Source organism: Grammomys surdaster, unplaced genomic scaffold, assembly GCF_004785775.1.
Source record: "Grammomys surdaster isolate TR1022 unplaced genomic scaffold, NIH_TR_1.0 203, whole genome shotgun sequence".
NCBI classification, from domain to species: domain Eukaryota; kingdom Metazoa; phylum Chordata; class Mammalia; order Rodentia; family Muridae; genus Grammomys; species Grammomys surdaster.
Window position 1 is genome coordinate 1,557,676 of NW_021604648.1, and position 24,777 is coordinate 1,582,452.

General features: G+C 44.1%; 1 protein-coding gene across 1 annotated transcript in view; it reads left to right on the top strand.

Annotated features, from left to right (window-relative positions):
- The first annotated feature begins 10,590 nt into the window (after nucleotides 1–10,590).
- The window catches only part of Rnf169 (ring finger protein 169), a 60,135-nt gene continuing 45,948 nt past the window's right edge, over nucleotides 10,591–24,777 (top strand). The window contains exon 1 of the mRNA XM_028770611.1: nucleotides 10,591–11,053. Within this exon, the coding sequence (XP_028626444.1) occupies nucleotides 10,591–11,053 (463 nt within the window). The remainder of the gene's footprint in view (nucleotides 11,054–24,777) is intronic.

Genomic DNA, 24,777 nt, shown 5'->3' on the forward strand with positions numbered 1-24,777 from the left:
GCTTCTAGTGACTATTTTGAAGCCCCCCCCCCCCCCCGAGCTGCCCCTGCCTATCCTTGGACTCCCTTTCTCCTTTGTGGTCTCCTTGGTGCCTTTTTCTGTCCCTGGGACACATCACATTCTCAGCCTCTGTCAAGGTCTTTGCCTTGTCATTTTCCTGCTTGGAATGATTCCCTCAGGCTTTCCCAGAGCAGACTTTACATGTGTCAGGTGTCACGTCTTAATGGTCTTCCAGGTGCAACCTATCGACCAATGTCTGCCTTCTTTGATTTTCTGCTTACTTTCTTTTCTAGAGACAGGCCCTTATGTACCTTTAGCTGCCTGCAAACTAGGTGGTAGAGGATGATTCTGAGCTTCTGCTCCTCCTTCTCCACCTCCAGAATGCTGGGATTACAGGCCACCAACCTGGAATGCAGTGCTGGGGATTGAACTCCTGGCTTCAGGCATGCTGAAAAAAGACTATCACCTAAGCTACATCCTGTGCCCTCTGAGTCACTTCTATGTGTGTGTGTTGTGTGCGTGTGTGTTTTGTGTGTATTAGTGTGTGTTGTATGTTTTGTGTGTATTAGTGTGTGTTGTGTGTTTTGTGTGTATGTATGTGTGTGTCTGCCTGTATGTGCCTGTGTGTGTGCATGAGTGTGTGTCTCTGTGTGTATGTGCATGAGTGTTGTATATGAGTGTTTCCCACCTGTGTGTGTGTATGTGCCTACCTTTGTGTGTGTGTGTGCATGTACATGTGTGGGCATGTGAGTGTATATGTGTGTGAGTGTGTGCCTGTGTGTACATGAGTGTATGTGTGTGATTGTGCTTCTTTGTGTGTGAATGTGTATGTGTTCACCTGTGTGGGCATGTGTGTCTGCCTGTGTGTACATGAGTGTGTGTGTGTGTGTGTGTGTGTGTGTGTGTGAGAGAGAGAGAGAGAGAGAGAGAGAGAGAGAGAGAGAGAGATTGTGCTTTTGTGTGTGAATGTGTGTTAACCTGTGTGGGCATGTGTGTGTGCCTGTGTGTACATGAGTGTGTGTGTGTGTGTGTGAGAGAGAGAGACAGAAATTGTATACATGTATGAAAATCTTTTTTTCTAGATTAATCAAAGGCTTTATATGTTTGATAATGATTAATAACAAGATGCCCGTACAAAGAGAGTTGTATCCCAATTAGCTAACCTAATTATAAGTTGTTCCCCACGAGTGCTCTCCATACCTGTGTGGTTCTCCATCCTCCTACATCTCTGCCCCCTCTAGCCTGAAAATCTTAAAGAATGGAGTTTTTTTTAAAAGATAAAGCACTCATCTGATCATCCAGCCGCCCCTCGCATCTTCTCCCAGGCTTTGTAACAGCCAGGCTTCTTTTAGGTTGGTAGGTTCTCACTGCACCTCATCCTCAGGTGAACTTTTTTGTAGTGTTAGTGTAGAAAGCTGGCTTGGTCTGCCTACCTGCATGCCACTGCTTCCGGGCATAAAAACCACTTTCCCTGTATACAGGAGTTCAGGCCCTTCTGGAACTGTGTGGCTTGCACTCAGTGGGGTTGCTACTTACCAATCTGTCTTAGAGAACAGCCCAGTGAGTTCAGGAATCTTCAAATATTCCTCATGCTTGAGGAAGCACTGTGATGAGAAAAGTGTGCTGAGAAAAGTTACAGGGGAAAGTGTGGAGGCTCGGACATGGGTCATCAGCGTCTGATTCACACCGACCCCTAAGCTTAGACTCGAGGCTCCAAATTCTACAAGTTTGACTGTGTAATACTGTCATCAGCACCTCTGCCACTACTTATGTTATTTGAGACAGGGTCTCTGTGTAGCCTTGGTTGTCCTGCGCGGCTGGCTAGGTAGACCAGACTGACCTCTAACTCAGGGAGCTGCCTGCCTCAGCCTCCTGAGTGCTCCGATTGAAGGCGCATGCCATCATGACCAGCTACTATTAGTTTTACTTTTACTTCTGTGTATCTGTGTGTGCCAGCATTAAGCGTGTCCCGTTTGTGTTTGCAAGTGACCTTGGAGACCAGAATCGGGGATTGGATCCCTGAAGCTAGAGTTAGGGTGGCTGTAAGCTGCCTGATGTAGGTGCCAGAAATTGAAACCCAGTCTTCTGGAAGAGTAACAAGTGCTCTTAACCACTGAGTCATCACTCCAGCCCCAACCCCCACTTCAGCTAACATCCCTATTGTTAGCAGCCGCGGCCTGGAGCCTGCTGTGCTTAAAGCTCCTTGAAGGAATGAGTGAACAGCAGCAACTTTACAGCTGATGGAAGATTTCTCCCTCTTCCTCTCTCTCATCTTTCTTCCATCCCTACTTCCCTCCCTCCCTCTTTACCTTTCTCCTCTACCTCCTCTGTTCCCTTCTCTCCCTCCTTTTTTTTCCCTTCTTTCTTCCCTTCTTCCTTCCTTTCCTCTTTCCCTCCATCCCTCCTTCCTTCCCTTCCTTTTCCTCTCAACCTTATGTCTTCCCCCATCCTCCCCTCCTCCTCCTTCTGTATCTTATTGGCATTGAACTCACTCTGTGCCTAGGCTGTCCTTGAATTTGCAGTCCTCCTTAGTCCTGAGATTGCATGTGTCACTGACTGGCCCCAAGCTTCCTCTTTACTCCTTCTCCACCCTAATCCAGCGTCTGATACACATGTGGCAGCTCCTCCTTCCACCCTGCTCAGGGAGTTTTGTGCCTCTAAGGTCTGGCTTCCTTTGCATCCATTCCATTTGGAACTCCTTTTTTCTTGGATGAGCTCAGATCCTTCCTTTGAATCCAGATCTGTGCCCACCTAGTAGTGGTTTCCTTCTCTGTACTTCCATACGGGTTTATCTGCACCACTGTTAAGCCCGCTCCTGGATTAGTGACAAGTCCACATGTCTGTCTTTCTTCATTGACACTGAGCTCCACGAGGGTGGGACAGTGCGTTTTCATCTCTTTGCACCCAGGAAGGGTGCCTGGACCTGCCACACCGCAGTTAGATGCTTGGTGAAATCCTCCAAATTGCATACAACATGGGTGGTCTGCAAGACAGAGTGTAGGTGCAGCAAATACTCACTGCTGTCCAAACACACTCCCCAGCCTCTTGTTCTTATAACTTAATCGGGAAGCTAGTCTTTATGTAGACAGTATGAAAGAAGTGTTAGCTAGGGATGATGGTACTGTGAGTTGGACCAGTTGGTTTACATAGTAAGTTTCAGGCTGGCAAGGGCTATGTCACGATGAGACCCTACATCAACACGCGTAGAGATGAAGTTGTCAGAAGCATTGGTTTCTAGTTCATATGGTTCACTAAAGAGCTTTGACCAAGTCCTTCCCCTCCTCAAACCTTAGTTTACTTCTTTTTAATAAAGGGGTTTGGTTAGAAACCTCTGATGATTTCAAACATCAGCTGGGCTCTGAGAACCTTGAAGAGGCAGTGCAGGCTCTGTTTGCCCCCTGGTGGTCACTTGGAACAACACAGTCCTGGGAGACCGGGAAACTACCTGGCTGTTCCCACGGATTGGAGAGTGGAGCTGAGACTAGCAACCAAATTGTGAACAAAGAACCACCTTCCAGTGACCTTTCTAGAATACACAGAGTAATTTTATCACTTGTTGCTCTGCCCCCTGCTCTTGGCCTTTAGCTGACCCATAAGCATCAGTTTCTTCCCAAACTAGAGACATTTTCTTGGGAGGTAAATTCTTCATTCTGCTAAGTGTTACTCTCTTACTTGTTCATTTATGACAAAATATGGCTTCACTACGTCTCACACTTGTCCTCAAGCTGGAGCATGGCCACTTTCTTTTGGGGACATGGTCTAGGCGAAGTGAAGCTAGTAAGATTTCTTTGTTGAGGTTACTAGGAGGCAGGCTCAGTGAGAATGAAGTAGATCTGAGCTATAATATGACAAATCCTAGTAGAGAGAAGTCTGCCTCTAAATGTCTTACTGTGAAATGGGGTTGGGTAGAGCTATTTGCCCATTTTTCTCTTATATTTTCTATCATAAACATGATATATATATACTAAAGCCACCTCTGCCCCTTATAAACAATATCTATATATAATATAACATTTTTCATTCATCAAGGAAGTTGTGTAATAAATCAAGCTTGGTGTGGTATATAGTCCCAGCACTTTGAGGCTGCAGATAGGAGGATTAGTGTAAGTTCCAGGCCAGTCTGGAGTACAGTGTGAGACTTTATCTCAAAAATGAGGGGAGTGGGGAGGGAAGAAAAAGTGATTGCTTAGAGCGTGTAGCCAGGGTCTAAGGGACAGAAGAGAGAGAAGACTCAGTCAGGAGAAAGGCTGTGGGGGTGGGCCCTGCGGCATGTATAATTAAGTGGATTTACAGTAAGTATATAAGTAGGAAATCCAGAGAGAACATTTTTATTTTTTCTGACAGGACTTCTCTGTGTAACAGCCTTGGCTGTTCTAGAACTCAAACTGCAGACCAGACTGGCCTCAAACTCAAAGATCTGACTGCCTCTGCCTCCCTAGTGCTGAGACTAAAGGTGCCTGCCACCATGCCTGGCCAGAGATAACTTCTCACCACCAACAAGCTTGTTTTTTTTTTTAATAGATTTTTTCTTATGTATTGTACTTTGAAATTCACTGAATGGTAACGGTATTAACTATTGGATGATATTCCATGAAACATAACATCTAGGATACGTCAAATCTTGTACCCAAAGCTGCCCGGAGTCATCATTCTTGTGGCTGAATTCTCAGTACTGAGTAACGGCTTTCTCTAGTGATCTCTCAGCTCCATGTGGGTGGGGAAAAGACACTGTTTGTACTCCATATTCACAACTATAGGTTTGAGAATTATCCCTATACAATTCATGTGCAAAGCTCCTTTAGTCCAAATACTAAGTCCGTTGACTGCTCCCAAAGATCTTGATTGTTTTCCTCTATAAATAAACAGATAAACATGCCATTGTGCAGGGCTGACAGGATGAAACAAGATAGTCTTTTACTGCTTAATGTGGTGCCTGCCATGTAGTGGTTGCTCTGTAAATTCTAGTTTTATCTTTTAAATCACTTTTTCTTTTTAATTTTCATTTAAAAAATTTTATGGTTGTGTGTGTTTTATCTGCATGTTTGTCTGTGTACTGCAAATGTGCCTGGTGCTTTCAGAGGCTGGAAGAGGGCCTTGCTGTCAGAAACTGGAATTGCAGGCATTTTGTGAGCTGCCTATGTTAGTGCTGGGACTAGAACCTAGGTCTGTTCTGGAAGAACAGCCAGTGCTCTTAACCACTGAACATCACTTCAGGTCCACTAAGACAACCTTCTAGTTTTACATTTTTGGGGTAGGGAGAGGTAGAGAGGGGGACAGGGAGGGAGGAGAGGTGGTCCCTGTGAATGCCAGGCTTGCCCATGAGGGGGACAGCTTGGAGTCAGCTTTCTTCTCCTACCACCTGGGCTTGCTCAGTCCCTTGGGCTTGCTGCACCTACTTCATGTCCCCCAGTTTCCTAGGCTAATTTCCAGCCCTGTGTTCTTTCTTCCTACATTGAATTAATTGCTTAGTCTGAACACCACCCCCAACATCCCCAAAACACACACACACACACACACACACCACACACACCACACACACACACACACACACACACACACACACACACACACACACAGAGCTGAGCTTTGCTGCCTTCATGCCTCAGCCCTTTCCTTCCCTCCTGTCTACTAGGTGAACTCACTTTCAGAGCAGAATTCAAAGAGGTCTTCTGTGAGACCTTCCCTAGGACTCTGCCTATGCTCTTTGCTTCCATGAGACGTGTGTGTGTGTGTGTGTGTGTGTGTGTGTGTGTGTGTATGTGGGCTCATTATACTGCTTCTAGCTTTGCCACAGTTCTTTTGTTATGATTATGGGTGCATAGTTTTGCCTATCAGATCATAATCTTGAAGAGGCAGAAGCTGAGTGTCATAGAGACTCATATGGAGTCTGGAGGGGTCAAACGGTGACAAAGTGATCGGTACAATGACTGGCTTCATGAGAACCTTTTTCTGAAACCAAAGGGAGGAAACAAAAAACAGAGACAAAGAAGCCACCCAAAGAGAAGAGCACAGGGAGGGGTGGATTTTTTTTCTCATGCTAGATGTGTGCAGTCTGTTGTGGGCTGGTGTGAAGGGGCTCCTGTCTCGGCAAAGAAACATGGCCTTGTTTCCACCTAGATTCAGGCTGAGTGGTTTTACCTTATGCCATGGTCCATCAGCCCAGCAGAGGAAAACTAGAGTCATCAGCCTGAAGGAAGAGCAGAGAGAGGCTTGCTCTGGAGTGGGTGTAGAGGTTTAAGATTAGCTGAGGACAGTTTGGAGTTGTTCCAGTTGAAGCACTATGGCAGCCATGCAGTCCTCCGCCTGGTGACAGAGGTGGTGGATTGAAGCATGGCTGCCATGCAGTCCTCAGCCTGGTGACAGGGGTGGTGGATTGAAGCATGGGACTCCATTCTTGTTCTGGTTAGCATCCTGCATTAAAGTGAGTCTATGGGTCCCGCTTTTTCCTGGTAGTCTGTATAGCCAGTGGAGGATGACACAAAGCACGGCCTACTAGGAGGCCTGTCCTGGTAGGAGCAGAGCCTTGGCCCTGGATCCTTCATACCCCAGGGGTCAGCTCCTGACAGATAACAAAAGATAACAAAAGAGACAGAACAAGGATGAAGAGCAGGAAAAGATTTCCTAAGTGTGGCGCCAGTGGGGAAGAGGAACAGAGGTCAGACAGACCACATCCCCCTCCTCTGGCCAAATCCATCTTTTCTGGGTCTTAACATGAAGCTTAGCTTTAAATGCAGTGCAAGCCAAAGGCATGCAGAGCTAAGCAGTCCTAAGTATGGTCCTGTCCTTCCTCACTGCCTGGGCTGTAGTACTTCCTTCAAGGTGGTCTGACGAGCTGTCAGTATTCCATGAAGTTTCTTTCTGAGAGACAAGAAGTTTCTCCTCTGCCTGGCACCATTTCTAGTCTAATCCTTCTCCCAGTACAGGATTTCCAGGGAAACTCCAGTTCCATGGGGTCTATTATTCTAGTAGTTCAATATCTAAAGGGAGGGGCACAATTGTCTCTTTGGGAAATCTTCATTCCTGCCAGGGTAGTTACACTATTTGGGCTTTTTCTGTTCTAGACCATTGGCCTAATCTTGTTGTGTCATTTCATCATCTGTGAAGCATCCTTAACAACCAGTATCAGACGACGCCTCAAAATAACAAGAATTGCAGCAGAGTTGACAGGAACTGAGAATGGTTTAAGGAAAAACTGAATCAACTGAAGAGAGGCTAAAAGGCCAGCTGGTACTACAGGAACAATCCAGAGTGGCTACTATCACCAAGGGAAGGATACCATCCCTCCCCCAGTTCCTACCCAAGAGCCCTTGCTGTTGGATACCCACTGTTTTTATTGCTATGAACAATTCTAAATCTGTCTCTAAATTTGTCACTCATGGGAGAGTCAGAGTTCTGAGAGAAGTGGGAAGGGAGTGGAGCCCAAGACCTATGACCAGCTCTGGCTTCTCCAAGCAGAGAGGAGCTAGATGCTTCCCTCTGTCAGCTTCCCTCCTTTCATCAGAGATACACAGAATAGGGGCTTTCTTAGCAGAAAGGAGGTTTAGATGATGATGGCAAATGAGACACAGCAAAATGTCTGTCAGGCTTCAGTCCTTTTCTCCTCTCAGACTGGTGCTCCTTCTGGTTGCTCCATTTTGCTGGCTTGTCAACCATGATCACAGTCTCTGGTTCACACCTGAAACTTCAGAACCAGCTTCTTCTCGTCATGAATAGCTCTGCACAGATTTGCCTCCCCCCGCACCCCGTCACCATTACTGTGTTAGAAAGATTACCTTGGCAACAGCACAGAGGAGAGAAAAGACTGGAAACTGGGACTCGGTCTTCTGAATTTGAGAGGTGGAGGAGGCGACTGAATGTGTCCATTGCAGTAGTCTCCCTAACAGTCCAGTGGTAGACTCCCACAGCGTTAAAAACGAGTATCCCATAGATCTTGCTTTCCTTTGTCTCAGCTTTTGGCATCCGGATATCTGAGGCAACACCTTGGCTGTCGTATGCCCGTGTGCATATACTTGTGTGGTGCATCCCAGGCTGAGAACCACTGCGTTCTAGTACATTTATTTTAAAGCTGAGGAGACTGAGGGCAGAAAGAAGGAAGCAAGCCAATGAAAAGGACCAGGAACAAGATCAGAGCTGGCATCTGATCTTGAGTAAGTGATACTCAGATCACTTACTTTTCTTTGTGGAAAAGGAAATTTTCTGTTTTTCTTTGTGTTCAAGAAAGCAAGCTACACTGTTCTAGACTAGCAGTGAACAGGCCCTTCAGACTGCAGGCCTACTGAGTGACTAGCAGTGAACAGGCCCTTCAGACTGCAGGTCTACTGAGTGACTAGCAGTGAGCAGACCCCTCAGTCTGCAAGCCTACTGAGTGACTAGCAGTGAACAGGCCCTTCAGATTGCAGTCCTACTGAGTGACCAGCTCACAAGAAGCAGCTGTTTCTAATGATGGCTGCTTTCTGTCTAAGTTTCACCATGCTGTGCTGAAACACCATGACCAAAGGCAGTTTTGAGAGGAAAGCCTTTATATGGTTTATATACCCTGAATTACAATCCATTGAGGAAGCTAAGTCAGGAACTCAAACTGGGCAGGAACCCAGAAGCAGGAGCTGCTGCAGAGGCCATGAAGAATGCTGCTTGCTGGCTTGCTCTTCATAGCTTGCGCAGCCTGCTCTTTTATAGAACCCAGGATCATCAGGTCAGGGTCATACTACTCACAACGCGCCAGGCTCTCTCCCTTCAATCACTGATTGAGAAAATGCTCTACAGGCTTGCCTAGAGCCTGATCTTATGGAGGCAATTCTTCAACTGAGGTCCTCTCCTATCAGATGACTCTAGCTTCTGTCAGGTTGACATAAAACTAGCTAGCATACTCTCCGTAAGTCTTCCTTGTCGGAACCAGGTAAAATGTCCCTGGGTAGGAAGTGAGGAAGTGCCATAGCCCAGCCAAGAGCACACTTCTGTGTCTGGAAGTATTTTGTCTGTCTGGGCCTTAGTCTGGGCCTCTGACTCTCTGGACACGACGTTTTGTTACTCACTGACCCTTTGTCAGTTGCTGTCTGTCCTTTAACTACCAGGCTCTCATCCTGAGACTCCATGGCTCCCTCCCTCCCCCCTTCTCTGGCTTCTGATGTGGATTAATCACTCAGTTTTGAATTGATTACCACCAACTGTGGACATTCTCATGGCAACCTGGAGCTTCTAGATGCTTTCTTCTACATAAAGTTGCTTAAAAATAATGCCTTTACAAAATCTCTGCTTTTTCCATAAAGATAACATCTTGGTCCAAATGTACCTTAAGGAAAACAAAAACAAAAACAAAAAACAACAACAACAAAAAACAACCAAAAAACAACAGCCTGCGACCTGTTGTAGTAGAGCCATCTTTCCGTCAGGGGGAGCCATTCATTTTCCTAAATCCTCTGTATCCAGAAGGGGAAATCACAACAAACTCTGAACACCTCTCCCTGGCTAAAACAATGATGTGGTCAGAGCTGACTGGTAGGAATGAACCATGGAATAAAGCTTATCAGAAGTGGGGTTGTGTGATGGGAGGTCAGTCTGCAGAAGCCGCTGCTGCCAGCTCGATGAGAGGCGGCGAGAAAGAAATCATGCAGTGGGCCTAAGGAGTGAAGAAGTGGGTGGGAACAGGCTGGAAATAGAGCCATTTTGGCCAGAAAATGACAAGACTGTAAGTTAAAGATGCCTGGGCTGGGAGCTTGAGGACCTGTGGAGTCGGTTCTGTGAATAGAATGTGGGACTAAGAAGGGTTGTTTTGAAATGAGGGAAACATTAGGTTTGTGCACAGAGGATGCAGATATCCAAGGATGTTTCCATAATGATCAATTCAGTAACTCTGAACAGCAGATATTAGTGTGGGCTTTCATGTGGAAGAAACAGGAGACCAGGGAATCAAATAGACTGAGAAAAGAAAAGGCACAAGCTTACAAGAGTGTCTACATTTAAGTATCAAACACGGAAGTAATCTGAGGAGCGGGATGTGTGTATAAGTGAGAAATAAAGTATGCTTTTGCCCCAGTCAAGGGAGGGGACTTCATAAAGGTATGAGGAGAGAGAGAGAAAGAGAGAGAGAAAGAGGGGGGGGGGGGGGGGAGGGGGGGGGAGGGAGGATGAGATGAGGGCTGGCTAGGTTGTTATTTTAACAGTCACTCAACACTTTCGGTCATGGTAGGCCTCATTTTAATCACAACAAGCTGTCGTGGTCCCGAGGAGAAAGCCCTCACCAAATGAAGTACTTTGACAAGTTTCTGGATAGCTCACATTTATAGCTCACTTTATAAAGCTCAGGGTCGCTCAGAATTTCCAAATAAATTCTTTCAGTTTGCAGTCTTTCTAGATTCATTGCCAGAAACTGCAAAAGCTGGAGGGCGGGCTGAAGACCGGATATATAAAGAATAATCATTAAATATTAATGAGCAGTCTCCTCCTACTAAACTAGAGGTTCTAGGAGAAATATCCCCTGGCCGACTAGGTCCCCGCCCCCTCATGCATATGCAGATAGCTGTCCACCGCGCACTGCCCCGCCCTCTACTCCTCTCCCAGCGCAACGGACTCTCCCTTCAAACGAGAAACAAGATGGCGGCGGCAGGTCCGAGCACTCGGGCTTCTTCCGCGGCGGCCGCGGCAGCTCTGAGTCGGCGGGGCCGGCGGGGCCGCTGTGACGAGATGGCGGCAGCGAAACCCGGGGTTCCGGGCCCGGCCTCTAGCCCCGCGTTGTTAGTGTTGCGGCCAGCGCCACGGCCGGAGGAGTCGGGCTGCACCGGGTGCCTGGAGACCCCGGGGGAAGTGGCGGCCCTGCAGTGCAGCCACTCGCGGTGCCGAGGCTGCGCCTCTCGCGCGGTGGGCCCGGGCTGCCGTCGCTGCCGTCCCCGCGGCTCGGGCTGGGCCCGCCGTCGGGCCCGTGACGACGGCCAGGCCGCCGCGAAGCTGATGGGCGAGCGCGCCCGTCGCGGACAGCCGGAGCGCTGCCGCCCGCGCCGGGACGGGGGCGCGGCTGCCTCGGGGTCCAGGCCGGAGCCGGAGCCGCTCGCGGAGCCAGGTGGAGCCTCCCCTCGCCCCCGTGGGGTCCAGCTAGGCCCAGCCACCGGGTCTGGCCTGGTGAGCGGGGTGGAGGGTCCCGGGCCCTACCGGAGCGGGTGCGGAGAGTTCTCCTGGGGTCGCGACCGGGTTCTGCCCTGGCGCAGTATGTGTTGGTTAATGTTGAACTTTGGAGCGAACTGCGGGCGTGTTGAATTTGGAGGGGCAGTGAGGGGACCCCGCGCCTTGCGTAAGTCAGAAGTTTGGAAGGAAACACTTCTTGGAACAAGTTAGGGGCATGTTGAAGTTGGTGCGTGGAGGGGGAGGGGCCCTGGAGGAGGATCCCAGAAGCGCTTGTTTCAGTGTTGGGCGGAGGGCTTGGGGTCGCATTCTAGGAAAGATGTGTCTTCCAGGGCTGTAGAGGATGAGGTGTGGGGTATCCTAGGCTCAGGGGGAGCTTTGCAGACTTGAAAGCAGAATGGCTTTTGAGGATGAGCTCGCGTGTGAAGTTCTTCTCATGCAATTTTGAAAAAAAAATACATGCTTAGTGCAGAGAGCTTGGCGCTTAGTGAGGATGAGAGAAATGCCATCTATACTGTGATAATACTAACCACAAACGTCAGTAGTGCTTGATGAAAAAAGCTGGGTGGGACTTAAGTTTTGGAGATGAAGATTGGTTGGCTGGGGGCTGTTTTCTGTAAGTTTCGTCTATCATGCTGGCAATTTAAAGGTCTGTTGTTGGATTTTTGGCCTGAACTCCTTTTCCTTTCTCACCATCACTTGTTGGTGCTGAAGTCTGAGATAGAAGATTCCGTTTGTAACGCGAACCAAGACCTAAGCTTCTTTGGTGCATGCCTAGGCAGCATACCTACAGCTGAGATTTTCAAGAACTGTAAATCAGGAAAAGGCATTTGTTAGTCCTTTTATGTTAGGAATTCTGCCTTACGTTTTTTTCAGCAGAGGGAAGGCATTGCTTTGTGTGTATGAAAGTGCAGTTCCTAGAAACTACAGGGTCCAGAATGCATCTGTTTTTGGTTCAAGCAGAGACACCTGCCAAAGACACCTTGCTTTTCAGTCTAAGAGCTGAGTCTGCATTTTACTTTCTGTGTTTTTTGTAATTCCTTCTAAAAACATCACAGTGATCTTGGTTGTGTCTTTATTTCTCTTTTATAGATGAGACTGAAGCCCAAAGAGATCAACTAACTTGTCTAATGATGAAAGTACAATTTCATCTGATTTTCTCACTTTAGTTTGCTTTAATTTCTGAGACTATAAATATAAGCACTTTCTCTGTTCTCCTTACTAACTACATTGACAGTATGGTCAAATAGGATAGCAGTTTCTCTATATCTCTTGGAACCGTTGTGAAACATCCGCCTTGAAATTTGAACTATGTGAAGGAATGTATTGCTTATTGATTTGTGTAAACTTTCCCATTAAAGAAATTTGTTTTCATAAAGGATAGGCTTATGTGATTCAGGTCATTTACCTAAAATGAGAGTCCATAGGATTTATTAAGTTATTTAATACCTTTCAGTTATATGTGAGTCATAATAAAAAGTATTTTTCCTAAATTTCCTTTTTGGATCATTGAGTATATGCAATCATGTTTATCCAGCTAAATAATTTTAGAAGAATAGAAAATACTACTGAACCAGTCATGGTGATGCAAACGTGCACTCTCAGTATTTGAGAAGTGGACTCAGGAGGGACAGAAATTCAAGGTTGTTGGCTACATGTGAAGCCATTTAAAAAACAAAACTTAAAAAAAGGAATTGCTGAATAGGGCTTGGAAACTCTTGTTTAGCCTTGGTGGGTATTTACTGAAGTTACACACAATATATTTTAATTAAAACAGCAGGGGTGGGGCAGCAAGAGGTCACCAACAGTGCCAAGCCTGACAGCTTGAGTTCAATTCCGGGACTCACATAGTAAAGGGAGAGAGCTAAAAGCTGAAAAGTTGTCCTTTGACCTCCACATGTGTGTAGTGGTGTGTGAACATACCTCCCAAAATAAATAAATAAATAAAAATGTAATAAAATTCGTTGAGTGTGATAGGGCAATCCCAGTATTTGGGAGGTAGAGACTAGAGTATAAATTCAAGATCTTCCTTGAGTACATAATAAAATCTAGGCCAGTCTGGGCTACAGGAGGCTCTGTCTCAACAGAACAAAAGCAAACTCAACAACCTTGTATCACTGTGCTTGTGTGTGTGCGCGAGTGACCATGTGACTGCTTCTTACCAAAAATGGCCAGAAGAGGGTGTCAAATTCCCTGAATTAGTGTCATAGATTTTTGGGAACTGATAGGTGGGTACTGGGAACTGAACTTGGGTCCTCTGGAAGAGTAGCTAGTGCTCTTAAGCACTGAGTCATCTCTCTAGACCCATAATTTTTAAGAAGTTGTTTTGTAGCTGTGCATTTCCATGGAGAAGTCACCCACAGCTTGAACAGATTTTCAAAGAGTTTTCTATAGAAAAGAGGTTAAGGACTGCTCTGTTCTGGGCCCTCATTGTTGCAGAGAAACCCGAAGTGGAGGTAAGAACTACTAGTTACAAGTGCAGTGAGGAAATAGATAAACAAAAGCTAAAAGTCAAAACACAGACTCTGGACAGGGAAAGGTTCATGTTGACTTTGTTTTGGTGTTTGATAAGATCTGACAGTAGAGTCCAGGAGCCTGAGCTATTCTCTTGCCTGAGTTTCCTGAGTGTTGATCTTGGAGGTGTGAGCTACGGTCCTGGCTCATGATGGCTGTTAATGGCAGAAGCTGAACGTTTGCATTGTGACTTCACGAATAGAAACCGCAGCAGCAGGAGATCATTTGTAGGAACCCTAGTAAGTGTATCTCTTGGTGGATTCTTACAGTACAGTTAGTCACCAAAGGAAGGCAAAGGGTTGGCAAGCTTTGTGAAACTGGAAAGGAAGTTGTCTCAGGTGCATTGCTGTTTAAGTGAGAGTCTGTTGTGTTTGCGTGCTTGCGTATTTATTTGAGGCTAGCTTGTATTCTGTTGCAGAGGCTGGTTTTGAACTCATGCTGTCCTGTGGTCCTCCCACTTCATCTCCCTGCATATACTCTGCAGTGCTTACTGTTTGTGTTTTGAGACAGGCCCTTGCTGTGGATCCCAACAGGCAGTAAACTTCAGGCCTTCCACCCTTAGTCTCCCAGCTGTGGGATGAAGCATGTGCCACCATGCACAGCTTATTTATTTTTCAAAAAGATTTCAAATGCAATGTCTCTTTTAGGATTGTCTGTGAAAAAAAAAAAGTATAGTTTGTGCTTGTTGAAAATTTTGGTTGTGTTTTTGACATTTTTGTGGCTTGAAATTTATTTAATTTGAGACAGGGTATCACTGTGTATCCCAGGCTAGCCTCACTTACAGCAACCCCTCAGCTGGCATTACAGGCATGCACCACCACACCTGGCTTATTAGTTTTGTTGATCTGCGAAACCCTGTGTGTGAAGGCTACAGCAGTGACAATATCAAGGCTGGCTCCACGCTGAACTTCACATCCTTTGAGGCTGTGCAGATCCTTGTTTGTGTCTTGAACACTATGCAGAGGTTATAATGAATAGCTACATTTTTTATAAGCATTTTTCAGCAAACAAAATATTATAAAGCTCTTTCTCATGCAATTTTTATTCTAAATATAAAGGCATTCTAATGTGTTGATTTTAAAAATATTCACTACACAGGTGTGAATAGTTTTAGAACTATACATAATAATTATATTTACATCATATTGAAAATGATTAAAGAATTTTGATTTAAAGCCAAAAGAGATTCTAAATTATAGTGTCTTTGATCTTGAAAATGGAACTTTTTAGCCTTTAGGATAATTCTTTTTTCTTCCACTATAGGTAATGATTAAAGTAATAAGGTTGACAAAGGCTGATAACAATTTTAAGTCGGTAGACTTTTTTTTTGTCTTAAAATCAAATTTCAAAAATGTAGATAAAAAGGTTTTTAGTTTATCCTTCCTTTTTGTCTCACAGTCACCCCACACAAACATCTCTGTTCACACTTCCTGTTCACTTATGATTGACATGCATTTTAAACATTTGTTTTCTGTAAAAAGCAAATAGTTCTGGTAGATTACTCAGTTGTCAGACAATGTCTGCTAAGTGTGTTGCCTAAATTAGGTTTAGGATTAGTGCATAATGAAGTTATGTGATTGTATAGAAGGACGGGGTTTCTCTGGTCTTTAAGGACTTGTTTCCGACTATATGAGGTGGCTCATCCTTTCTCCTCATTGACAAAATAGGCGTGTCCTTTTGAGTTGCAGTAAGGCAGATACCATGTGTCTCACACTTGCTTATGTGCTTTACAAAACTCTAGTTGAGATTACCTCATCATCTGTTTATCACGGAAATGAATTACCACCGAAGGAATTGCTCTGCTCTTTGGATTCAAACTGAACAGCAGGAATGCAGGGGGTATCTGCTTCCTTCCTCTCTTACTTTTGCTCCCTGACACCCACTTAATTTAGAAGAGTTGCCCACCTTAAGTTCATTTATATGAAACTTTGCTTGAGAATATGAAAATCCATTTTAGTCACATTTTATTTGATTAATATAATGAGTATTTGGTTCCTATTGGTTCTGACACAGTGTCCAGGAGAGGGTGGACGGTCAGGGACAGACTTGCTGGGCAATGGTGGACTTCGGATGCCCTGTCAAAGGGTGAGGATGCACCAAAGAATTCCAAAGAGGCTCCGACTTTGGCACTTCAGAGGCTCTCTGATGGGGTTCTGTTGCACATGTGTTGGAAACCCCAGTTGTCTTTGAAAGCTGGTAGACTGCACATAAGCAGACAAACAGGGAGTACAGAACAGTGACTTCACACATCCCGAGGCTGCTGGGAGGCAGTGGTCAATAGACATGGAGCTGTCTAAGCTGGTCAGCCCTTGTGCTCATGCTGTTTTACCCTGTAGTAGGCTCAAGTACCCAGTGAACCCTGAGTGAGTGAGGAGGTTCTGTTTTCCTCTTCTGGGGTTGAGCTCAGCCATGTGCAAGAGGCAAAGACTTCTGCATAGCTCAGGTTTTTTTCATGGGCTGTATTCTCTGTGAAAGGATAGGCAAACAGACAAAACAAAAAACTACCCTCTGTCACAAAGAGAGAACAAAAATAATCTTATCTTGATTTGCCTGGGCTTTTTGCAAAGTGGAAAAAAAAAGCTTTCCTAAAGCTTTCCTAAAAAACCAAAGCACAGGATATGTAGCTCATTCACATTTAAAGATGTGAAAGGTTTTGGTTCAGATAACCTTATGGTGAAAAATTAATACTAAAAAGATATCTCCAAGCTAGTGAACTATGCAAATCACACGGAGAAATTAAAGCAAGACTTTCAGGAACACTCTCCTACCCCAGATGGCCCAGGGTTCTTCCAGAAGGAAAAAGCCCAGCTGTGGGTAAACTCAATGGAAAATGACAGTGTGAGCAACAGCTTCCACAGAAAGAGTCACACACAGGAAAGGAGGACTGAAATGTAGAGTGCCAGGTCAAAGGATAACTAAAATAGTGTAGTTCAGAATCAACACCCCGATGAACTGACGTGGTTCAGGACTAAAGATATTCCAGAACTGAAGATCTTTTATATAAAGATACCCAGAATTGAACACCTCAGTGAGTGACCAAGACAGGAAATAACTTGTAGAACTAACTGTAATGGAAACATCTAGTCAGTCAGGTTGGAGCTCAGTGAGGCAAACTGTGGTTTAAAGTAGCCCAGCATGTGAGGAAACTCCTCAGACACATGAGAATGAAGAAAATAGGAGAGAGAACTGAAGAGATTGATCAGGAAGCTCCAAGCGTTAACCCGGGGGAAAAGCAGATAGAGTGAAGGGGTATAGAATATGAAGATGTGATGATTGAGATGATTTCAGAATTAATAAAAACCCTGTAAACCCTGTATCTCTTAAGATTCACAAAGTCCAGCAAGAATTGAAAACACACAGGAGCCCCCATAACGAAACACATTGTGCTGAAACTGCAGAACACCAAAGTCACTCCCCCTATCCAACCTCCTTGCTGGTGATTGAACCTAGTTTCTAAGTAACAAAACCAAGGAAAGTTAGAAAAATAATAGCAGGTCAAATCCAAAGGAGGTACAAGATAGGAAAGAATGGAGCTGTTCTCATTGGAGGTACTGGTCTTACCTGTAAGACTGAAGGAACACAGTGCAGCTTTTCCAGTAGTACGTGTCTGCCTTAGGGGACTCAGGTACATGCTCACACAGTTCATCTTCAAGTGCAGAACTGGAAAAAGTGAACAGTTTCCTTGAGAGAAATTATGGGTCATTTCTGTAACTGTTACTTCAATGAATGAACAAAACCCTTATGTATTGTCATGAATAAATCTTGAAAAACTGTGGCCAGGCAGTGGTAGCGCACGCCTTTAATCCCAGCACTTGGGAGGCAGAGGCAAGTGAATTTATGAATTCGAGGCCAGCCTGGTCTACAGAGTGAGTTACAGGACAGCCAGGGCTACACAGGGAAACCCTGTCTCGAAAAACTTAAAAAAAAAAAAAACCCAACAACAACAACAACAACAACTACAACTGTATAGTGGAAAGTTACACAAGGCTCTAGCTAATGCCGTTTATACAAATAAAGAGGTGCACAAAGATGGGCTTGTTTGACTGGGCAGAGGACTGAGAGATGAAAGTCAGCAATATCAGCTGTTCTTTCTGGCAGCTAGGTAGTGAGAAAAAGGAAACGGTTTAAGGCAGGAGAGTGCCTCTACAGAAGAGAAGCAAAGCAGGTGTTATTCAGGACTCAAGGTGCCTTTGGAGAATTCCCGTTCTTGGGATTTTGGTAGAATTTGAGAGCCTAATTGACAGAGACCATGTTTCCCTGTTGCTACATACTGCATGAATGACAAGCTGTCCATTTGTTTATGAATTGCCACTGGTTTCCAGTAGCTGGTAAAAAGAAGTTAATGGTTAAGGAAGCTCAGGGCCAGGCCTACCTAGTAATTTAACACTGACTGAGTGCTTATGAGCCAAGAATTGTTCAGAATGTTTCCACATACATAATTCCTACTTAAACCTAATCCCTCCCTCTCTCCCTCCCTCCCTTCCTGTCTGTCTGTGTCTCTGTCTCTCTTTCTCTTTCCACCCATCCACATGTGTGCACTTGCATTTATAGAGGCTAGAGGACAGCCTCAGGTGTCATTCCTTAGAATCTATCTAGCTGGGGTCTCTTATTTTATTGATTACGATAGGTTGGCTGGCCAGAAATGTTCAGGGGGTCAGTCATCCTGTCTCCACCTCCTCAGTGCTGGTATTACAAATGCATGCCACCTTTTAACGTAGGTTCTGGGGATCAAACACAGGCCCTCAAACTGACATGACAAGCACTTCACTGACTGAGCTAGCTCCTTTGCCCACTTCTTGTTCATTTTAGCACTAGATATGGAAGATGATCCCTAAATTGTTAAGCTGGCGTACTATGTGATCCTTGGCATCTAAACATGAATAGTTACTTCTTGTCTTCCTCAGAATAACATCTTTTAGTTTGTCTGTGAGTAACACACATAAATACGTTTATTTCCTGTACTAGTTTTTTTTTTTTGTGTGTTTCAGTTTTCTGTTACATAAAGAGGAAACATCACGAGCTGTACTGGGTTGCTTTAAGATTTAGGTAGGAATTATGTATAAAAGCACTTAGTATAGTGCCCAACGTTTAAGCACTAAGTCAAAGTCAGCTTACTAGGGTTACCACAGTTCCTAACTGTGGGTCGAGCTCCCTCAGGTCCATGTGGTATAGCTTAATCCTGAGTGCTGTAGCCTGCTTTAAATTCTGCACTCGCTCTCCTTTTATTACTTCTTTGACATTGGTGGAGGTGCTAGCTTTTTGGAGTGTTTGCTTTCTTCTGTGTAAATAGATATAGTAATAGCAACAGCCCCTGGGGAGGAATTGCAAGGGTTAAATGAGATATTCAATATAATGTTTAGCAGAGATATTTGAACAGTAAAACCACTTTGAAAAGGGGAATAGAATACTTCATGTTTTTATGGGATTCCTGGTATGAACGAGTAAGTCTGTATATCTTTATCTGTTTCTTGTGACTTTTCTTGGACTGTTTTCATTATGTTTATTTTGTCCTAGTCCAGTGAGTTAGTTTTTGTTTTAACTTTTTATATTTTACTTTCTAATGAGAAATGGAGGAGGGCTGGGAGTAATAGAGGGAGGAGAAACCATAATTAGGATATATTATATAAGGGAAAAATCTATTTTCAATAAAAGGGGGGAGAGGAACAGAATAGATATTAGCATAGTGAGTGATTTATTTCTTTTGTACACATGATTTTGTCACGATTTGAGGAATGAGGTAAAATGTTTCTTACGTGGATTGTGTTTTTAAAAGTTTGAAAGTTACTGGCTAGCAGTCTATAGTATTCTCAGTAATGTTAACTACTTTTTTTAGAGCCTTTTTATTTCCTATAGATACCTACCATAAAACTAACACTCCCCCGTCTCTCTGTCCCGTCTCTCTGTCTTTCTCTGCCTTTCTCTGTCTCTGTCTCTGTCTCTGTCTCTGTCTCTGTCTCTGTCTCTCTCTCTCTCTCTCTCTCTCTCTCTCTCTCTCTGTGTGTGTGTGTGTGTGTGTGTGTGTGTGTGTGTGTGTGTGTGTGTGTTTGGAAATCTGGTGCACAGATTTCTTCACATTTGCTAGGGAGAAGATTAGGTTTTGCAGTTTCTATGAAGCTTTTGGTGACTAGATCTGACCTAACATGCTGAGATCAGGAAGGAGGTGTGGGGAGGGTAGCCTGATGTCTGTGGTGCTGCACCACCTGGCACACAGTAGGTTCTTAAGCATTTCTTGGATGAATGGGAGAACTGTCTTTATTAAACCCTAAATTCAGAATTTCTCTACTTTAATATCAACCTGATAGAGTCATAGACTGAGATTTTTTTGTTTTGTTGAATTTCTTTTTCTTAAGCATTCATAAGACTTCTTATGTATTTTATGTTTATTCACATTTATAACTTGATTATAATTTTTAGGTTGATATAAGATGCTAATTGAGTACTGAAAGCTACCTGTGAAAGGAGAGAGAAGGATAGTCTGCGAATGTACCTTCAGGCCGCAGTTTGCTATTTCAGCTGAGTAGGCACAGCAGTATTCTGATGTATTTATACTTCTGCTGGGATCAGAAGGATTGTAAAATGCATGTATGATTAGGTACATCTTCTACTCACTACTAAGGTATAGCTTTCTTTTCTTTTTTCTTTTTCTGCATACTGAAAAGTATTCTGGAAGAAAGTATTGAAAAGTAGTGGATCTGAATGAAGTCTGGCTCAAAGCCTTGTTGTAGCTGAGGCTTTGGGCAAGCTTCTTACACTCTGCACTTAAATTTCATTTGTAAATTTGAGTAATGGCTACGTTGGAATGTGTATGGGTTAGATGAGATAGCACATGTTAGACGCAGAGAGCAAGCAAACACCTACTGTTAGCTTTTATTCATTGTTTATTAATGTATTCATTGATTATTGTGGCAAGCACACAGCTAGTTATCAGGGACACAAAGATTAGTAAATCACAAGCTTCTGTGAAGAAAGTTGGGAAACTTGTTATGACAGTAAGTGTGCAGAATAGATTTGTAGAGAGCAAAACCTAGCTATGGAGACACTTAGAAGTCATTTGCATTCAGTACAGGAGAATTGAACACTAAAAAGCATAATGAAGAAAGAGATGGCTTTATGTGCTGTTGTGTTTGCATTTCAGAGATAAGCAGAGTTAACGAGGATATATTGTTGTCAGACTTTTTTACTGTTCTAGTCAGCACTGTCAAGTTGACACAGACTAGAGTTATCTGAGAGGAAAACATTGATTGAGGAATTGCCAAGATCAGATTGGTCTATGGGCATTTTTGTGGAGGTTATTTGGTAATTGATGCAGGAAGGTTCAGCTCACTGTGGATGGCACCATCCCCAGGCAGTGTTCCTGGACTGTATTAGAAAGATGGCAAACTTCACCCAGCCGATACCCGGTTCTGAAGATACCTGTATTCCCCCTGAGCACCCACACTCCAATGTCATTCCCTTCCCCACGTCCTGCCTTTCTGTGTTTATACCCCTGTGTGAATTAATTATGATTTGAGAAAAAATTTAAAAAAAAGGAAAAAAATAAATTATTAAATATGTAAGAAAAAAAAAGAAAAAAGAAAGATGGCAAGCACGAGCCTGGGGCTGGGCCAGAGAGTAAGCTTGCAAGCAGAGTTCCTCAGGATCTTTGTTCCGAGTTCTTACTATGACTTCCCTCAGATACAGACTATGACCTGGAAACACAAGCCAAATAACTGCTTCTTTCACTGGGTTGATTTGGTCAGGGTGCTTTATCACAGCAACAGCAAGAACACTAGAGCGTGTATAAATAATGTGTGGCTTGCGTGTACATTTGAACACCCAAGTGTTTTGAATCTCAGACTCTGGGAAATTTCTACTACATTTTTTTTTCTACTACAATTTTACATACATCTATCCTGTAGTGTGTGAAATTTAGTAACTCTGGATCTCTTGTTCTTGTAATTCTCTCACAATGCAGATGTTCTGACAGAATTTAGTAGGCTTGTTAATATTATAGATGAAGGATTTGTCAGATTTAGGCATTGCTCATTACAGGCAGGAAAGTTTTGGAGGTAAAAGAATTAGCATTTATGGGGCTGGAGAGATAGCTCAGAGGTTAAGAGCACTAACTGCTCTTTCAGAGATCCTGAGTTCAATTCTCAGCAACCACATAATGGCTCACAACCATCTATAAGGGCTATGTCTGAAGACAGTAGCAGTATATTCATATACATTAGATAGATAGATAGATAGATAGATAGATAGATAGATAGATCTTTAAAAAAAAGAATTAGCATTTGTGGAGTTTACTTTGTCCATGTGCTGTGTTTAATGGAGAATTCCTACTGTGTATAAGGCTTTGGACTAGGTTCCTAGAAGGATATGAATTGAGAGCACAAGTGTATTAAAAAGAGGACTGCTGAGGGAACACTGACCCTTTGCACTTAATAAGTGTGTTTCATTCTGCTTTGGACAAATAAATGGTAAGAAGCATTAGGGGTGGTGAGGAGAGGGGAACTCAAAGGACAGAGCTTTCATTCCCATCTTTCCAGTGGGAGCAGACACTGTAAAGACACAGTGAGCTACTCTACCCAGATTTGTGTTTTCACTGAAGCTTGTATTTTGATTTTAGAAATCCTTCGTTCTTAGACTAAGTGTAGATTCCTTTTGTGCAGTAGATTATGTCCTTGTTCTGAAATTCTCTGCATTTGTACTGTTTTGCCATCCTTGGGTAACACAGAGGCTTGTTTGGGCATTTTTAAAAGCATTTGGTACAGTAGTTGAATGAAAACAACCACAGAAACAAAATCAACCACAGCAACAAAGGAACCCATAGAATGGCCTGAATTGAGAACTAAAAACAAGACTGCAGAAACAGATAGTCTTTTTGAGTTTGTTGAAAGGGAGCAGAGAAATCAGTACCTGTGGGGATAAGAACTTAAGAAGTTTTCCTTGTAAGAGAGATGAGTCAAGTCACCAATAGATGTGCTACATTTGTGTGTTAAGGTGGAGGGGAGAAATTGATGGTGCCAGAGACTTTGAATAGAGAAAACTGAATGTGGAAATTTATATTCTCATTAGATAATTCAACAAATGCTTTCAGAGGCACTCAATGACAATTAGTGTCTTAGTTAAGGTTTGGGTTCTATTGCTGTGAAGAAACACCATGACCACAGCAATTCTTATAAAGGAAAACATTTAATTGGGACTGGCTGGGTTTAGTCCATTATTAACATGGTAGGAACCATGGCAGTATTCAGGCAGACATAGTGCTGGAAAAGGAGCTAAGAGTTCTACATCTTGATCCAAAGGCATCAGGAAACTGTGCCACAATGGGCATACTTTGAGCATATAAGACCTCAAAGGCTGTCCCTACAGTGACACACTTCCTCCAGCGAGGTCTCACATATTTCAACAAGGCCACACCTCCCTCCCAGTGGTTCCACTCCCTTTTGGTTTGTGGGAGCCAGTTATATTCAGACTACCACATTTGGATACATGCTGGGAGATCATCTCTATCACAGGTAGGGAGGCAGATTCAAGCCCTTGTAGCAAGTCTGATACATGCTAGTGCATTTATAGAATGCTCTGAGCCAGGTCGGCAATGCAGTCCTCTCTGGGTTAGTAGAAAAGCTTTGGAAAAGAGAAGGCAGAGAAGGGGTTTGAGGTGTGGATAGAGAATCATCACGAAGTAAAGGAGAGAAAGTGTATTTTAGGAAGAAGCATGTGTGAAGTCATGGTGTAGTTCAAGTATGACTTGTTGGGAATAGTGGCCTGGGTGAGAGCCTGGGGACAGGGACTTTTACAGGAAGGGTAGAGGATATAGCTGGAGTGGTAAGTTTGGGGTCCTGTTGTGTATATGTTAGAGGGAGTTAAAAGCTACCAGAAGTTACTCGTTAGGAGATGATAGATGTTGAGGATATGGAAGCAATGTTGAGGGGATATGGGAAGACAAAAGAGTGTGGGAGACGGAGGCTGCCATTGAATATGCACATAAGCTGTTCAGTGATGCTGGAAGATGAGATGAGAGGAACTATTCAGATAGAGGAACTATTCAGATAGAGCTACTTTATGGTTAAAGAATCGAACTAGTAAGGATGAATACTGGAGGTACAGTCCAGGAGAGGGTACAGTTGAATACGAGCCGGTTTGGTTCTGGATCCTGGATTGTTTTTAACTTAGGAATCATTTTGCTGATGATTGTTGTCTTAGTCAATGTCCTATTGCTATTATAAAGGAAAACATTTCATTGGGTCTGGCATACAATCAGAGGTTTTAGTCCATTGCCATCTGGCAGGGAGCATGGTGGCACCCAGGTAGACATGGTGCTGGAGAGGTAGCTGAGACTTCTACACGCAGATCAGCATGCAGTAGGGAAGGAGGGAGGAGGTGGGGGGGGGAGGTAGAGAGAGGGAAGGAGGGAGAGGGAGGGTGGTAAGGAGGGAAGGAGGCAGGGAGTGAGGAGAGAGGCAGGCAGGACGTGGCTTGAGCATCTGAAACCTCAAAGCTCACCCCCAGTGACACACTTCCTCCAACAAGGTCACAGCCTATAGGGGCCAGTTACATTCAAGCCACCACACTTTGAATGATGTTTTGCCTCACATAGCAGCAGAAATCAAAAGCTAATGTTCCATTGCTGGTGGTGGCTGTAATACTGTGGACATATGAAGGTAAGACTCTGAAGTCCAAGCTCTTTCTCGTGGCTGCTCCTGTGCCCTGTGCCTTCATTCAATTCTGTGGCTTTTTAATCATGGACTTTACTTTACTGATGGTCCATCACAGGTTGCCTAACAAGAAGATGGTGCTTTGGGGGTCGTTTTTAGACTCAGCATCTCTGACTCAGGAGTTGGCAGACTGGACAGTAGGTTAGACCAGTTTCACTTTTCCTTCTGAAAGTGTTCCCTGCCCTCCTCTTTCCTGTCCTTCTCCTCTGTGACTCTTACCTGCAACACTTGACTGTAATGTTGATTTGGTAGTTGTTTATTCTGTGTGACTGTCATGTCTGCAATTGTTCAGATCCATCTTTAGGACCTTTCATTGATTTGTCTTAGCTAATAAACTCTGTTAAAATTCTTCGTGGAGGGCCCCATGTCTGCTCTCTGTGGAGGCCCATGTCTGCTCTCTGTGGAGGCCCATGTCTGCTCTCTCTCTGTGGAGGCCCCATGTCTGCTCTCT